This window comes from Cynocephalus volans, chromosome 1, assembly GCF_027409185.1.
Source record: "Cynocephalus volans isolate mCynVol1 chromosome 1, mCynVol1.pri, whole genome shotgun sequence".
NCBI classification, from domain to species: Eukaryota; Metazoa; Chordata; class Mammalia; order Dermoptera; family Cynocephalidae; genus Cynocephalus; species Cynocephalus volans.
Window position 1 is genome coordinate 131,666,708 of NC_084460.1, and position 18,582 is coordinate 131,685,289.

Sequence of the window (18,582 nt, forward strand, 5' to 3'; positions counted from 1 at the left end):
TATGATCTTCACAACTGTGAGATAATAAATTTGTGTTGTTTTAAGCCACTGAGTTTGTGGCAATTTGTTACGGTAGCAATAGGAAACTAATACACTTATGATGCTTCTAGAGCTGTGTGTTGAGTCCCATTACAGACGGTAATTTCACACGAGAATTTTCAAGGGGAAGTATTTTATTCTAGACTTGAATACCAAGACTGTATACCTCGTCAACCTGGAGAGAGCTTCTGAAAGTAATTGTGATTGGGAAATTTACAGGAGTGGGGCGAAAATAGGTAAATATCCTGTTTTACTTTTCAACGCAAGTTTAGACAAATCCGTTAATAATGGGCACATTCAGTGCCTTACTGTAAAGTTTATCTGTGTACGGCAGAAGTGAGAGGAGAACCAATGAGCTGAAAGATACTCTATCAATCTGCTTCCTCCGTCTTTGCTTCAGTGCTTCGTACAGGAAATCTATTGCTGTGTCAAGTTCCAGAGAAGAGTTTCTTCTCTTTTAAGTCACTCATCAGGCTAAAACATATAGAGTTGAAGGAAGGAGCTAGGGGAAGGGAGTGCCCCACTGCTGATGGGCTAAGAGAATCCAGCACGGAGGAGTGGACCAGAAAGAGCCTCACCATGCCTACAGATCCTTCTTCCCCTGTGTGGAGGGAAAGTACTGAGTGAAAGGCAGAAAAAAAGAACACAGAGATGCTCTGCCCTTGGAGAACTTCTGACCTAGGGTTACAACTGATTTTGACCATCTTCTTAGAGGCTGGTAAGTTTGAATTCTTGGTGGGAGTATGGTGAGAAACCTGGTCTCAGATCTTCTGAGTTTTTTTTTTTTTTTTTGTCGTTCTTGCAGGGCAATGCAAGTCCATTGCAATCATAGATATTGGGGGTTACTCCCAGATTTATTTTACTTTATCATCCTTATTTTCCTCTTCGCCTTACTTATTTTACTTTGTATCCTACTACAAAATACTCATCTCTGTAATTTGGCTCACTGCCTACTTTCTTACTTTCTCCCTTTTTTTTTGAAAGAGACAGGATAAATTAAATACATATTAGAAGCGATCAAAGTCATCTGAGTCTCTTTATCTTCTTCTTTAAAAAAAAAATTAAATAATAATCCAAGCCCATTTAAGTATATGTTGTTAATAGTATAAACTAGGAAAGTTTATTGCTTTCTGTAATTTTCTACGACTATGTACTTTTAATATATAATTTGCGTACCGTAATGGTGGCGTGTCTGTGATGTATGTCTGTATTTATCTTTAAAAGATGTGTGGGATGCAAGAGACACATTCTGGGTTAGAAGACACACTGCACTCCTCAACGTCTAGGTTCCTGTAGGAGTTGTAGAGAACTTGGGGCTACTGTGGGGGTGTCCTGCTTTCACTGTAGCTGGTTGGTAGGAGTTGATGTGGGAGGGAGATTTCAGGTTTCACTTTTAGTAGATGGAGCAGCTGCAAGGGAAGAGTGTAGTTGGTTTTAAATTTTATAATTTGATACTTGAAAGAAGAAAAGGTATTTTTTTCCTTATTTCCAAATGGCTTTAAAATGTTGTCTATCTTTTAGCAAAAATATGTTTTCCACATGTTAATCTTACTGATGAACACAAGTAAAATAATTGTACTCTATAATTGTACCTTTCTATTGAGAATTTTCACCTACTTTTTCCTCCTTTGATCCGTACAATCACCCAGTGAAATAGGCATGCAAGACATCTCTCCATTTTACAAAGGTAGAAACCAAGGCTAAGCGAGGTGAAAGGATTTGTTCTAGGTTAGATGCTCCTAGTATGTGGTAGAATCACACTCAATAATGACATGTCAGTAAGCATCACTAAACACTTTTGAGTGGGCAATTTTCCTCAGTATTTATCCATATGCTTTTTCACTAAAAAGCACCACCGTTTATAACACCTCTGAAAAAAGTTAAACCAATACTTAGAACTATTACTTACACACAAAAAATCAAGTGATCTGAATCTTTTAACAGCTGAGATCTTGTGGAAAGCTCGTATAGAAACCTGTGCAGGACCAAGCTTGGCCAGGGAAGCCAGATAGACAAGGAGCTATTTATCAAATTCCACTATTACTTTTGAGAAATGGGGGGGGGGGGGGAGGGAGATTAAAGCATAACCCATAATTTTGAACTTTAAAGATTGAAAGGTTTAAATTTTAAAACTTTTTCTAAAAACAATTAGGAGATACTACATATAGCAAATCTCTGAAGTCTGTGTTTGTATCATTATAAAGTTGTCAAAATGTTTATGATCAAGCTATAAAAAAGCAAATTATTTTATGTGCAGTGATTTGGTGTGATGAATTCACTATGAAATGATTTAGAATAAGAAGCAAACTACTTGGGGCAATAACTTTAAGTTTTTATTTCTAACACATATTTGTTATTAATACCACCAAACAGAAATAATTCACTTTGTATAAGATAAATTCGCAAAGGAGCAAAAGAGCTAATGACTTTGATGTAAAACATAGCATTTATTTGGTTACCTATTTATTTATTTTTGTTTCCTTCAAGCAATGTGGTAGTTGGGAGACAAGACTTTTAAAGAAAATACCTGAGGAGGAAAATAAAAACAACCTAAATTATTCACCTCAGAGCAAAGTTTCCAGCCTCGTGCCTGGTCCCCTTCCCTTGCTCCGCCTGCACTCAGACCACTTCTCTTTCCTTTAGCCCTATTGTCTTATAGATTTTTTTCTGTGTTCAAATTATGTTTTGCCGTTCCAATTAAAACCTTTCCAATTTTTATCAAAGTTACTGATTTAGGGATCATGAGTTATTGAAAAGGAAACCTTCACTTTTTTCCTGCTTTGGTCTAATTTTTACTTATTTATCATTATCTCCCACTAGAGGGCAGGCAGTAACAAGAAGAGGAGATAAAAACGAAGACAAGGCTGTGAGGTAGCTTCAGCAGAGAGCTTATGCAAAAAATGGAAAAGGAGATGAAAAGCAATTGTGAAAAAGAAGGAGCTTGTCCTTATTAATTTTAGTCCTATCTTCCTTTTGTGGTTTTGATAGTTGCAAATTTACCTATTACAATGATTTATAGGTGTATTTTCCTCTAAATGTTCATGCTTAAACAATTAACGAATTAATCAAAAGTCTTTATGAAGAGCACTGGACGTGTGTAGAGGGTGTGTGTATATGTGTGTAGAATATTGCCTAAAAGTTATTAGCAATCCTTTGTGGGTTTTTTTGGCGGCTGGCCTGTATGGGGATCCAAACCTGTGACCTTGGTGTTTTAAGGCTGCGCTCTAAGCAACTGAGCTAACCAGCCAGCCCCAGCAATCTAAGTGAGGGAGACAAAGCAAAGATGAAACAAATGGTGAAGATTTAAAATCAGTAAATCTTGAAATTGCCTATGAACTTAGTAAAAATCTAAAGAAGGGAGAAATTATGGTGGGTTGGAGTTGTTGAAGGCCTTATAGAGGAGATGGGTCTTGAGGTGAACCTTGAGTCGTAGGACTGGATAGATGGGAAAAGGCAGAGAAAGAAATTCGGAGGAGGGGATGTGTAGCATGAGGAAAGGTGGCTCAGGGAGAGGAAGAACTCTAACTTAATGGAACAGCTATTGTGTATCCTATGAGAGTAGGAAATAAGGCTGGCTTTGAGGGGCCCTTGATACTGAACAGAGGAAGCTTCTAGGAGTTGGGCATGGACAATGAGGAGCCATCTGTTGCTCTGTGAACAGGAAAATAATATAATAAGGCAAAAGTTTTGGAGAATAATGGAGCAGCAATATCCCATTGGATGGTAGTGACATTGGTAAAAGATTTATTTTGTAGCAGGAATCAAGAGCTTCTATCTTGGGATTCCCGTTTTCGAAAGTTCTGTGATGTCACTGAAAGACATTCGTGGCTGGGAAGGAAGTTTGCAGAGGAAGACGTCAAATTCAGTCCAGAGACGGGGGACACATAGGAGGAAAAATTTCACAGGTGTTTGGAAGTGTAGCAAAATCCAGACTTTGTGAACCATTTATGGGGTGGATAATCCCACAAAGAGAATAATCATAGAGATGAAAATAATAGAATAAGCACTAGAAATTTTTGGATTTGGGTCCTAGGAACCATAATTATCTCTTTCCTCTCTACAACAAAGGGAAAGATCCAAGAAGAAAAAGGACACAATATAGGATATATATTGAGTGTTTAACCTTAAATAGGAGAAAAACTCTTGTGAAATTCAGGAGCAAGATGAAAAGTTAGCTAGAGGTATGCTGGTAGATTGGGGATGGCAGTAAGATGATGGGAAAATAAATTAGAGAGTTCACAGTAAATTGCCTCCCCGTAAGGTCATGAATACTTCAGTGAGTGGTGCTACTTAACAAAATAACCCATAAAATTTGATTTTATGAAAAGTTAATTTATACAGTGATTAAAATGTAGTAATCATCAATATACTTTTACCTCTTCTCCCTTGTTATAACTGACACACATTTGAAAACTCCCGACTTGGGATTAGGGGGCAGATCTGTGATTGTGAAATAGATTTTGACTGTATGATGCTAATAGCCCCTAAGAATCAAATCAACAACCAATATACTTTAAATAATAGTAGTAGTAATAATAGTAATAAATATCACAAATTCGTATAATTCATATAATGGTCACAATTAGCTCATTTTTTTCCCCAGGAAGAAATGACATCGTTCATGCATTAAAACTAAACAAACAATTTCAGAGTTTTCCTAGCTAGAATTTATGTCTTGCATGTCCAAAAATCTAAACACCATTCTAAGACTCAAATTCTATTTGTGTTTACAGAAAGCAGTACAGAAAAGTTCCAGGATTGAAGCAGGACTGGAAATTTTTCCATTTTTAAAGAAACAATTTTCTTTAAAAATCTCTGTTACTTTCAGTTATTGATGCTGTTGAAAGTTCTCTTGGAATCAGACTCTGAGATAGAGTTTTGTGTACAGGATATTTTTGAGCAGAGGGAGAAGTCTACCTGCACTTTCAACCACTGATGCCTGAATCTGACCCCACAGGAGCTCTAGAGCTAGAATGGCCTTAGAGAGGCCCTGCATTGAACCAGAATGGCTGGTTCTTTATACCTCCGTCTCAATCAGTCACTGGATGTGGCTTCCCTGGGAAGGGTCTGACTTTGGGCAAAGTAACTGAAGATGCTGAAAACTGAAGGCTGTCTGCCAACAGTGCTCCTAGTAGCAGGAACAGAGAGTCGTTCCTTAAAGGGGGTTCTGAGTGGCACATGCTGTGTCCACCATGGTTGCTATTTCCAATACTCTTCATACCTTCTTGAATTTCTGAGTTTCTGCCTGGAATTGTTTTCCTTCAGCGTCAATACTTCCTTTTCATTATCTCTACTAGAGTAGGTCTAATGGTAAGGAGTTCTTTTAGATTTATTTTTTACATGGAAAAGTCTTTATTTCACTTACATTCTTGAAGGATATTTTTGCTGGATATATAACTCTGGTTTGACTTCTTTTTTTCTTTCAGCACTTTAAAAATTTTGTTTCACAATCTGTGATGAGAAGTCAGCAGACACTCAAATCATTGTTCCTCTAAATATAATGTCGTTTTTATCTGGCTGCTTTCAACATTTTCTCTTTATTGTTGGTTTTCAGCACATACAGTGTGTCTACGTTTGGTTATCTTTATAGTATCCTGTTTTGGGATCACTGAGTTTCTTGAACGTGTAAATTTATGTTTTCCACCAAATTGGAGAAATTTTCAATGACTTCCTTCAAATATTTTATCTACCAAGTCTATCACTCCTTCTTTTGGGAACTCAATTACATACATGTTAGAAATTTTGCTACTTCATCACAGGTCACTGAGTCTCTCTCTGTCTCTTTTTTGTTGTTGTTGCTGTTGATGGAATAGGAAGTCAGCTTTTATTCCAGAATACTGGTAACCTGAGGAGAGATGTTAGGCAAACCCACCTCTCTGGTAAACCTGAAGGAGAATGGATGGAATAAAACCATCTCAAAGACTCAGATTTACTGAGGGGGAGGGGATGAGGAAATGAAATGTGGGAAGTGAAAAGCAGGAGGGAGGGGGACAAGAGCTGTGGGGGCTACATGCAAGGACCCAGGTGCAAGGTCTTGTCAAGGCTCTGTCTGGTTTCTGTTCCCATCCTTGATGTTATCTCAGGGTCCTTCTTGATTTTGATTTGCTTCAGGGTGGAATCAGCATAGCTTTATTGATGTCTTCTTTGGTTTCTTGGGGTCTGGATAGTATGTGTCTATTTTCAGGCTGACTGGAAAACATTAATTCTTTCAGGCAATTGCCTCCCTACTCTTGTGTTAGTTCATGTTCTCTGTTTGCTGCAGTAAATCATTCAGCAAATTTTTCACAGAAGGTTCTTGGTTGACACACTTTCTTAACTCCTGCGTATTTGAGAATGTCTTCCAGTTGCCTTTGCATAGAAACGATAACTCGGCAGGGTATATAAAATTATTTTCCCTTAAAACTCTGTAGATATTGTTCCATTATCTTCTGACATTTAGAGTTGCAAGAGAAAAATCTGAGGTCAGCCTGACTTTTGCTCTTTTATAGGTAACTTGCTTTCTCTGTCTGGATACTTGTAGAATTTTTTCTATCCTTGAAATTTAAAAATGTCATCAGAATATGTCTAGATGTTGCTTTCTTTTCCTCAGATTTTAAAGTCACCCTGTACACTTTTGCTACTTGTAGATCTAGTTTGCTCTTCAACACTGGAAAATTTTGTTCGATTAGTTCCTTAATTACTGTGTCAGCACCATTTGCTTCGTCCTGTTTCAGATATTCTTCTTATGCATAGATTGTATCTCCTGGACTGGCCCTCTAGATCTCTTTTTCTCCTCTTTTCTTATCTTTTCCCTTTTTCTCCACATTCTGTGAGACTTCTTCTTGTTGTGCATTTACTTCAGTAATTTGATTTTGTAGACAATCCAGTTTGCACCTTCTTTCTATTAACTCTCTCAACTCCCTGCTACTTTACAAGCTCTCTGACCAACCCTTCTCTATTACTACAAACAGTTTGTTAAACTCCTGTATTATATGATTCTTAAAACTTTCTATAGCTTCTACTTCCTGTGCTATATCTGTTTCAAGAGGAGGCATTTTCTCGATTACTTAGCTCTGTTCCTTTCTTCTGAACTGCAGTGTTATGACCTTTTCAGTAGCTCTTCTTAGCAACTAGAACCAAAAAAGCCTTAATCTTCTGCATCATGGAAAATAAAACTCTCTGAGTCTCTTTTTATGTTTTTTTTCTTTTTCCTCCAATTATTTTCTTTCTGTTCTTCAGATTGGATCATTTCTTTTGATATATTTTCAAATTTACTAACAATTTTCTTTCTCTTTTCCACTTTCTGTTAAGCACATCTAGTGAATATTTTATTTCAGATATTGTATTTTTCAATTTTAGGATTTCCATTTTTTTTAGTTTATTTTTCTCTACTGAGATTTTTCTGTCTTTTCACTCATTGTATTTTCTTTTATATATCACTGAGCATTGTTTAATGTCTGCTTTCAGATGCTTGCCTGATAATTCCAATAGATGGGTTAACTTGAAGTTGGGCTCTCTTAATGTCTTTTTTAATGTAAGAATGGGCCACATTTTCTTAGTTCTCTGTAGGCTGAGTAATTTTATTTGGACTGTATTCTATTGTATTGCTCTGCTGAGATAAACATACACACCCATATTTAAGTATTTAACTTGGTTGGACTCAACTGCAAATCATTTAGACAGCATCTTAAATCTCAGTTCTTTTAATTTTAGCCAGTCAGCTTCGCATGTGACCTGCCATGTGTGGTTTAGGGTCAGTCAGAGATGTGAGTAGAGTTTGTAAGCAGAATTTGAACCTCTTTTTTTTCTGGTTCTCTCACTTTTCAGAGACTATAGTTGTCCTGAAATCTGTCCTCTGATTCTTCAGAAAACTGTTTTCTTTCTTCTTTTTTTAAAAAAATTATTTTACTTCTCAATATACATTGTAGTTGATTTTCATGCCCCTTCACCTGTTCCTCTCTACCCCCTCCCCTCCCTCACACATCATATTTGTTCACTTGACTTAAAAAGTTCAAGGAGTTTTTGTGATTGTTGTGTCTTCTCCCCCCCTTTATTTATTTGTGTGTTTATTTATTTTTAGCTCCCCAAAATAAGTGAGAACACGTGCTATTTCTCTTTCTGTGCCTGACTTGTTTCACTTAATATAATTTTCTCTAAGTCCATTCATGTTGTTGCGAATGGTAGTATTTCATTCTTTTTTATAGCTGAGTAGTATTCCATTGTGTAGATGTACCACATTTTCCTTATCCACTCATTTGATGACGGACATTTGGGCTGGTTCTACCCTTGGCTATTGTTAATGGAGCTGCAATAAACATTGGAGTACAGGTATCCCTTTAGCACGATGATTTCCATTCCTCTGGGTATTTGACTGAGAACGATAAGTGCTGGAGAGGTTGCAGAGAAAGAGGAACTCTCATACACTGTTGGTGGGGCTGCAAAATGGTGCATCCTTTATGGAAAATGGTATGGAGTTTCCTCAAACAATTACATAGAGATCTATCATATGACCCAGCTATTCCACCGTTGGGAATATACCCAAACTGTGGGTTTTCTGCGAGAGTTTTAGCTGTCTAACGTGGTATCCACTGCAGCTCTCCCTGAGACTAACATCAGCAAAAATGGGAAAAAATGGGAACCTGCACCTTCAACACTGAGTCATTTTCTTCTTCCAGGTGCTAACACCCTTCCAGAATCTTCCTGCTTCTTCCATTCTCTAGTGGCTTTGGGTAGTTGTTTTTATATTTTGTCCACAATTTTCAGTTGTTATCTGTGGGAGCTTATTGGGCCATACAGAAGTGAAGCTTTCTTTAAATCCACAACTTTTTAATATTATTGTGTTTTTTATCAGCTAATATTGACTTGATGGTTATATTGTCTTGGACATTGAGATTGAGACTGAATGTGTTGTATTATTAAATGCCTTTTTGCTTTCTAAATTTCACCCAAGCATTGAATGTTCTGGTGCTTTTCACTTTTCTCAATAAAAGCTCACTTGCCTTTCCACCATTTTCTAGATACTAATAAATCCTTTGGGTCTAAAGTTCGGTCACTTAATTCTAACCACTAGTTGTGTCATCCTTAGAAAATTGCTTAACCTCTTTGCCAGTAACTTCCTCATTTGTGAAATGAAGGAGATGTATGAGATTACTAAGAAGTATAGAGGTTTCAGACAGGAAGAACTTTAGCAATTTTCAAGTTAAATTCTGTCATTTTGTATGTGAGTAAATAAAGCACAAGTGTGTTCAGGGAATTGCGAATAATATTCCCTCACATTTAAGGAGATGAGCTGAGTTAGGAACACCTCCATGGTACCCAAAATAGAGGGGAAAGAGATGTGGCAAGTGTGTATGGGAAAATCTATGATTTTTAGATGTGATTCACTTAAAATGACAGCAAATATTAAAGTGGAAAATAAGTCAAAGCTAAAATGTGGTTTGGGTATTCTGTCAGCCAATAAAATAAGGGAGTACCTGTCATGCGTCTGCCACTTTGTTCATGCTGTAGATATTTGATCAAGACAGGCATAGATCCTGCCTCTCAATGGAGCTTAGGAACTGGTAGGGAATATAGATAGTAAATAAATTATTGCAAATAATTAAATAGTGTAATGTGTGTAAGGAAAAATATAGGATGACACAGAAATGTGTAATTGGTAAGTCTAATCTGGTCTCAGTGTCAGGGAAGACTTTTCTGAGGAAGTGGTGTTTAAAGTGAAACGAACAGAAACAGCAGGGCAAGAAGAGTTGGGGGATGAACATTCCAGTCAGGTCAAACAGCCTGAGTGAAGAACAGAGGTTGCTAAACCATGACTGGAGTGGTGAAAATGAGGAGAAATCACCTGTGTAGAAGTCTAGCTGAAGTTCGGCGGGGGGAGGGGGGCAAAGAAGAAGAAGAGGAAGAAGAGGAGGTGAGACTTCGGGGAATATTGACATTGAGGTGCCTGAGGGGAAAGGTGGCTAGCCAGGGGGGAAACACATAGGCATAGTGATGGAGCCTAAGGAAGGGGTTTGAGAAGGAGAGGAAAGTGGTTAATCGTATTAAAATCTACCAAGCAGCCCAGTAGTAAAACTACTAAGAGAGGCCAAAAGTTTGACTATAAAAGGGCTGGTGATCTTCAAAATTGCAGTTTGAGCAGAAGGGTGTGGGGGCAGCAAGTCTGCTCGTATCGAAGAGGGAGTGAGTAGGAAGGAAATTGAGGCTGTGGGCAGAGATCATTCATTCTAGAAGTCAGGCAACACAGAAAGATAAAAAGATCATAGTTAGAAGGGGAAAGTAGCATTTAATAATTTGTTTTCTATCAACGTAGTGGAAACCTGAGTGTGTTTGAAGGGTATTATTTGAGAAAGTTCAGTGATTCGGCAAAAGCATTTTTTCAATATGTGTGTTCATATAGTTTTAAGGTGTTCAGTAATTTCTTTTCTTTTCCCTTGCCATTTTACTTTACCATGAAATCCAACCCACCTTTTCCCAAAGGTTTATTATCCATTACACAATATGAGAATATCTGGTTATACAATCCATTTTGTGGTATTGACAATTTTTTGAAAGAAATTCCTATTGGTAAACATTGGTAACTTCCAAATAATGAAGTCTAGTTATTTTTATTATATATATATATAAAAAAATCTATCTTTCCTTAATTGTCTCCCTCCCAGATATTCCCCAGAGATTGTTCCAAACAAGTAATTTTAAGATAGTCACCAGACAGAATCACTTGTAGAGCCTAAAATACTAAAAATATTGTGGTGCCATTTCAAGCTTACTTAATATGACTTTTCCAGTGTATAGGCATCTGGACTTTCACAAACCCTTGCAGGTGATTCTGGTGAGAGCCAGAGCTAGGAGCATTGTCCTAAGTCCTTCTTAATTTCTTCATCACTGACACTATCCCTGCTGTCCTTCCCACTCAGCAGGTAGCAGCTCACCTCCTGATTTATGATCATCCAGTGTGGACTTCTTTAAGGTCCCCAGTGGGAGGGCTTCTGAGACCAGGGATGTTGCCTCATTCATGCTAGCATCCCCCGAGCTCTGCACAGCTATGTGCACAGCTACTTGCCACTAGTAGGTACTGAAAGTTGTATGTTAACATGAACTTCCTCAGAACATCTCTCGTGTCTGTAACCATTCTTACTCTTTTTGTTTCTCCCTCAGAGATAAAATATCAATCTTTTCAAAAGCAAATCTCCACTTTGTTTTTTGTTTCATCTCCCTCCAATACCCACTTTACCAGTTACCTCCTTCATTCTATCTGCAAACATGCTGTGTTCTCTCCTCTACTTAAATACCCTCTGTCTTCACAGTTCCAGGTATTGCCTCATCTCTCTCTTTCAAGTTTGACATGAGAGGATAAAACCATTTCCTCATTTTCCCAGGGATGAAAGACTAAGTCTACATTTGTGGATTCAACTGCCTCTGCTTGGCCCTTTCAGTCTGGTTTCCATTTCTACCTCTGTACTAAAACTACTCTTTTAGAGACCTTAAAGCTCTCCAGTGACCTTCTTTTTACCAATTCATGAAGCTTCTTAGTTCTTACTTTAAGACTTTTCCCCACATGGTTTGATATTGATTCTTTCTGTTTTGAAATTTTGTCCTGCCCTGGCATTTACATTCTACTTTTCTTCATTGCTTTTGCTAACTACGTTGCCTCCAACAGATTTCTAATTATAACTGTTTTCAAGATTCTGGTTTTAGCATCTTTTCTAATTTCCACACCAGAGACTGCACTTTGGCAACCCATGAGCTAGATATGGCTTGCAGACACTTTTAGTTAGCTAATGTAATGTTTTTTAAAATTTCAATTAGCTGCCAATTAATAAAAGTGAAAGATTTTTACCTAGAATTCTTAACTAGTATCTAGGGTTGCTATGAGGATTAAGAAAAATGAAGCATATAAAGTATTTAGCACTGTGTCTGCATTGATACTCATTAAAAAAATGGCAACTAAATTACTATTTTGCAGTTTTCAAAACTTTCATACATATTATTTCATAACATGTAATTATTGTATACAGATCAACTTTTTGGTTGATTTCTTTTTTTTTTTAATTAAAAGCAATGATGGAATTAATATCCTAGTACATATATCTTTGCATATGTAAATATACCTGTATATTCCATACAAGGGGACTTTAAAAAGTTCAAAGAAAGATTCACATTATCTTTTAATTCTATTTTCCACGAACTTTTTGAAGTACCCTAGTATCTATATATCCACTGAACACATTGTCCCTGTGATCACTAGTACACATATGCACTACATCTGTCTTAAGTGTGGGAACTAGTCTGTCACCATTAACAAGTTTTAGATTATGTGATGGTGACTGCCTTAAAAAGAGAAAAAAGGCTCAGCAAGACAGCTTTTATTAGCACTATGCCCTAACCAACTGATACAGACTTTATGATTATAAGTCTTAAAATGTAGGAGCACATTTATTATTTACCATAATTCTTTTTTGCTTTCCAAATGTTGTCCATTTATTGAATTCATGTGTTTTGGAACTTGTTACTCTTCTTAAACACTTCTCACATTTTCTTTTTATAATCCGTGGGGGTGTTTTATTTTTATCTCTATGTTGTATCTGAAGAATAGAATTATAGTTACTAGCTATGTTGCCTTCAACATACTTATGCTGCTGTCATCTGTACATCTTTTGCCCATTCTTTCATTTGGGTTATGCATCTCTTTTTTTATTGGTTCATGTGTTTTCTGTAAGCTTTTGAAGGAAATTAGCCTTTGTTTATCATAAATGTTGCAAACATTCCCCAGGTTTTGCTTGCCAGCATATATTTTTTTGGTCATACAGTAGTTTTACGTTTTTTCTAGAGTCAAATTTTCAATATTTTTCTTTATGGTTTCTATCTTTTGGGTCAGGGTTTGGAGGGTTTCTTCACTTAAAGTAAGCAACTGTCCCAGTTTGCCTGGGACTTTTATTCTTGGTTTTAGCGCCACATGTCTTATGTTCCAGGAAAACCCACAGTCCCAGCAAACCGAAATGTCAGTCACCCTATCTCCCTTTAAGACTAAAAAGACAAAATTACACATTTTTTCCCAATACTTTTATTTTTGTTTTTTTATATTTAAATCTTTATTTTATTTTATTTTGGTATAAGAAAGCTCGCTTCAGCAGCACATATATTTTGGTATGAGAAATGTGATAGGAATCTGATTTTATCTTTTTTCCCCACATGGCCAGCTAGTTCTCCTACGTTTATCAATGATATAAATTATCATCCTTCCCTTTATAAATTTGAGTGACCGCTGGTGTCAGATACTAAATTCCCATATGTGTAGATGAAGCAACTGAGGTTTAGAGAGTAACCTGTGTAAGATTACAGGGGTAATAAATGGAAGAGCCAAAATATCAGTCAATTTTCTTACTTTAATTTTTTCTTTTCTGTATTTGTCTCTGCTAAAACTTCGGGTTTCCACCAAAAATTTTGTTTATTGAACACCTAATTGGATGTTGTCTGCTACTAAATTGATGTCTTTAAAAATAAAAATGTTGCCCAAAGTGTAAGAATGAAACATAGTCTGTTATCAGTAGTTCAAATTCTGATAAAAAGTGTTAAAAATAAAAAAGTACTCACTTTTATGTCTTGTATTTGTACTTATTTTAATTTTCTTTTATATTTACATATATACTATACATTTCAGAATATTGATATTAATAAATCTTAAAGCATAATTATATAGTGAATACCTATGTGAGTTAAGAAACACTCTATTGCCAGTTCCTCCACAATCATATCCCCCAAACTCTACTCTAAAGGTAGCCATTATCTTTTGGCATAATCATTCCCTTTGGAGGATAGTCATTCCCTGCTTTCCTTTACATTTTATCATGTATGTATGTATGCAGCCCTGAACAATGAAACTTATTTTGCCTTTTTCTTTTTTTTTTTGGTGTTGTGTATAAATGAAATCATACTGTGTATATTATTTTATTACATCTTTCATTTACTCAAGATTATGTTCGAGATTTATCCATGTTTAAGTTTGTAATTATAGTATATTAATATAAATAATTTAATCCTAAAATTTCAAAAGTTTGCAAAATAGTTTTCTTTCTTGGAAGAATCTTGGTGCAGAAATTACAAACATGATTTAAAATAAGAAATAGTATATTTAGTATTTCAATTTTTTTTCTTTTTTGAAGCAAGGATAATTAAAATATTTAGCTATGAGACATATGAAGGATAAAGCTTTAATTTGAAAAATCTGTTACGTTTCATTTTGCTGAAATGGCAAACATTTACTTTTCCATTCTATTCTCTTTCTGTAGAAAAATACATTTGTCTCAGGAAAAAAGAAAATCCTGAAATCATTGTGTAAGACTTGTATAATAGCAAAAGCTGAGACTTTTGCTTTTCTTTGGAATGCTCTTTTCTCTTGTTGCTTCTCTTCCCGCTTTTCATCCATTGTGTCCTGCATTAGATACATATTGCTATGTAACAAGTTCCCCTCAAACAAATATTATCTCACAGTGGTCCAAGATAACTGAGAGAGAGCACATGAGGACAATAGTCACAGTCTTTTAATAACCTAATCTCAGCAGTGACAGTCCATTACTTCTGCTGTATTCTGTTTGTTAGAAGTGGATTAGTAGGTCCAGCCACACTCAAAAGGGGCTTTTACAAAGGCATTAATACCAGGTGGGAGTACATAGAGAGCCATCTGAGAGGCTGCCTAACACAGATCTCAGCACTGAAATAAATAGCTCAAGTTACATTTTCCATACTTTTTTTTTGTTATTGCGATGGCCATCTGAATGAAAACTTCTAGTGTAGTGAAAAATTGATCGTTATCTTAGAATGCAGAAAAGAAAACATTTCGTTTACTTCTAAAATTTATCGTGAAAGTAACGCGTTAATCTTCAGGCAGCTTTAGTAAGGAAAAAGATCACATAGGTCTTTTATTCCAACCATTCCTGTTTGCTACTTAGAAATAACAGCAGTTGGGGAAAAAATTGGTGATGCTTTAAATTATACCTGCAGGGTGATACATCTTTTAACTGTATATCAGAAATAAAATTGTATTTCAGGCTCGCTTTCCCCCAAATTATATAGTTCGTGGACTTTCTGGCTGGCTATCATGGACTTCTACTAGTTCCCACATAATATTGTGATAATATTATCTCAGTACCCACATAGAGGCCCAAATATTGTAGAAAATGTCAATAGAAATTTTAAGATAGAACAAGATAAAAGTATTGTACACTGTTTTATCTTGCAGCTCTGTGTTTATCTTATTAAATCATAGCCACATTATTATTTTTTTTTTTTAATTTTATTTTGTCGATATACATTGTAGCTGATTAATGCTCCCCATCACCAAAACCTCCCTCCCTTCTCCCTCCCCCCTCCCCCCCAACCATGTCCTTTCTGTTTGTTTGTTGTATCAACTTCAAATAATTGTGGTTGTTATATCTTCTTCCCCCCCCCCCCCCGGTTTGTGTGTGTATGTGTGTATGTGTGTGTGTGAATTTATATATTAATTTTTAGCTCCCACCAATAAGTGAGAACATGTGGTATTTCTCTTTCTGTGCCTGACTTGTTTCACTTAATATAATTCTCTCAAGGTCCATCCATGTTGTTGCAAATGGCAGTATTTCATTCGTTTTTATAGCTGAGTAGTATTCCATTGTGTAGATGTACCACATTTTCCGTATCCACTCATCTGATGATGGGCATTTGGGCTGGTTCCAACTCTTGGCTATTGTAAAGAGTGCTGCGATGAACATTGGGGAACAGGTATACCTTCGACTTGATGATTTCCATTCCTCTGGGTATATTCCCAACAGTGGGATGGCTGGGTCGTATGGTAGATCTATTTGCAATTGTTTAAGGAACCTCCATACCATTTTCCATAGAGGCTGCACCATTTTGCAGTCCCACCAACAATGTATGAGAGTTCCTTTTTCTCCGCAGCCTCGCCAGCATTTATCGTTCATAGTCTTTTGGATTTTAGCCATCCTAACTGGGGTTAGATGGTATCTCAATGTGGTTTTGATTTGCATTTCCCGGATGCTGAGTGATGTTGAGCATTTTTTCATATGTCTGTTGGCCATTTGGATATCTTCCTTAGAGAAATGCCTACTTAGCTCTTTTGCCCATTTTTTAATTGGGTTGCTTGTTTTCTTCTTGTAAAGTTGTTTGAGTTCCTTATATATTCTGGATATTAATCCTTTGTCAGATGTATATTTTGCAAATATTTTCTCCCACTCTGTTGGTTGTCTTTTAACTCTTTTAATTGTTTCTTTTGCTGTGCAGAAGCTTTTTAGTTTGATATAATCCCATTTGTTTATTTTTCCTTTGGTTGCCCGTGCTTTTGGGGTCGTATTCATGAAGTCTGTGCCCAGTCCTATTTCCTGAAGTGTTTCCCCTATGTTTTCTTTAAGAAGTTTTATTGTCTCAGGGTGTATATTTAAATCCTTAATCCATTTTGAGTTGATTTTAGTATACGGTGAGAGGTATGGATCTAGTTTCATTCTCCTGCATATCGATATCCAGTTATCCCAGCACCACTTGCTGAAGAGGCAGTCCCTTCGCCACTGAATAGGCTTGGTGCCTTTGTCAAAGATCAGCTGACAGTAAGTGTGTGGGTTGATTTCTGGATTCTCTATTCTATTCCATTGGTCAGTGTGTCTGTTTTTATGCCAGTACCATACTGTTTTGGTTATTATAGCTTTGTAGTATAGCTTAAAGTCAGGTAGTGTTATGCCTCCAGCTTTATTTTTTTTTGCTGAGCATTGCTTTGGCTATTCGTGGTCTTTTATTGTTCCATATAAATGTCTGAATAGTTTTTTCCATTTCTGAGAAAAATGTCTTTGGAATTTTGATGGGGATTGCATTGAATTTGTATATCACTTTGGGTAGTATGGACATTTTCACTATGTTGATTCTTCCAATCCAAGAGCATGGAATATCTTTCCATCTTCTTGTATCCTCTCTAATTTCTCTCAGCAGTGGTTTGTAGTTCTCATTATAGAGATTTTTCACCTCCTTGGTTAACTCAATTCCTAAGTATTTTATTTTTTTTTGGTGGCTATTGTAAATGGGCAGGCTTTCTTGATTTCTCCTTCTGCATGTTCACTATTGGAGAAAAGAAATGCTACTGATTTTTGTGTGTTGATTTTGTATCCTGCTACTGTGCTGAAATCATTTATCAATTCCAACAGTTTTTTTGTAGAGGTTTAGGCTGTTCGATATATAGGATCATGTCATCTGCAAACAGGGACAGTTTGACTTCATCTTTTCCAATCTGGATGCCCTTTATTTCCTTCTCTTCTCTGATTGCTCTGGCTAGTACTTCCAACACTATGTTGAATAGGAGTGGTGAGAGTGGGCATCCTTGTCTAGTGCCTGTTCTTTAAGGAAAAGCTTTCAGCTTTTCCCCATTCAGGATGATATTGGCAGTGGGTTTGTCATATATGGCTTTAATTATGTTGAGATACTTTCCCTCTATACCTAACTTATAGAGGGTCTTTGTCGTGAATGAGTGCTGAACTTTATCAAATGCTTTTTCAGCATCTGTAGAGATGATCATATGGTCCTTGTGTTTGAGTTTATTAATATGGTGTATCACATTTATTGATTTGCGTATGTTGAACCAACCTTGCATCCCTGGGATGAATCCCACTTGATCGTGATGAATAATTTTTCGTATGTGTTGCTGTATTCTGTTTGCTAGTATTTTAGTGAGGATTTTTGCATCTATATTCATCAAGGATATCGGCCTGTAGTTTTCTTTTTTGGTTATATCTTTACCTGGTTTTGGTATCAGGATGATGTTTGCTTCATAGAATGAGTTTGGGAGATTTGCATCTGTTTCAATCTTTTGGAATAGTTTGTAAAGAATCGGTGTCAATTCCTCTTTGAATGTTTGGTAAAATTCTGCAGTGAATCCATCTGGTCCTGGGCTTTTCTTTGTTGGGAGCCTTCTGATAACAGCTTCAATCTCCTTTATTGTTATTGGTCTGTTCAAATTTTCTACGTCTTCACGGTTCAGTTTTGGGAGCTTGTGTGTGTCCAGAAATTTATCCATTTCCTCCAGATTTTCAAATTTGTTGGCGTATAGTTGTTTATAGTAGTCTCGAATGATTCCTTGTATTTCAGATGAATCAGTTGTAATATCGCCTTTTTCATTTCTAATTTTTGTTATTTGAGTCTTCTCTCTTCTTTTTTTTGTTAGCCATGCTAATGGTTTGTCAATTTTATTTATCTTTTCAAAAAACCAACTTTTTGATTCGTTGATCTTTTGAATTGTTTTTTGGTTTTCAATTTCATTCAGTTCTGCTCTGATCTTAATGATTTCTTTCCGTCTGCTAACTTTAGGATTGGATTGTTCTTGTTTTTCTAGTTCTTTAAGGTGAAGTGTTAGGTTGTTCACTTGCCATCTTTCCATTCTTCTGAAGTGAGCATTTAATGCAATAAATTTTCCCCTCAATACTGCTTTTGCAGTATCCCACAGGTTTTGGTATGATGTATCATTGTTTTCATTAGTTTCAATAAACTTTTTGATTTCCTGCTTGATTTCTTCTTGGACCCATATGTCATTAAGTA

The 18,582-nt window shown here is 36.2% G+C and overlaps 1 protein-coding gene across 1 annotated transcript in view; it reads left to right on the forward strand.

Moving 5' to 3' along the window:
• The first annotated feature begins 690 nt into the window (after positions 1–690).
• Positions 691–18,582, forward strand: part of CD200R1 (CD200 receptor 1) — a 55,751-nt gene continuing 37,859 nt past the window's right edge. Inside the window, exon 1 of the mRNA XM_063111238.1 lies at positions 691–757. Coding sequence (XP_062967308.1) covers positions 691–757 — 67 coding nt within the window. The remainder of the gene's footprint in view (positions 758–18,582) is intronic.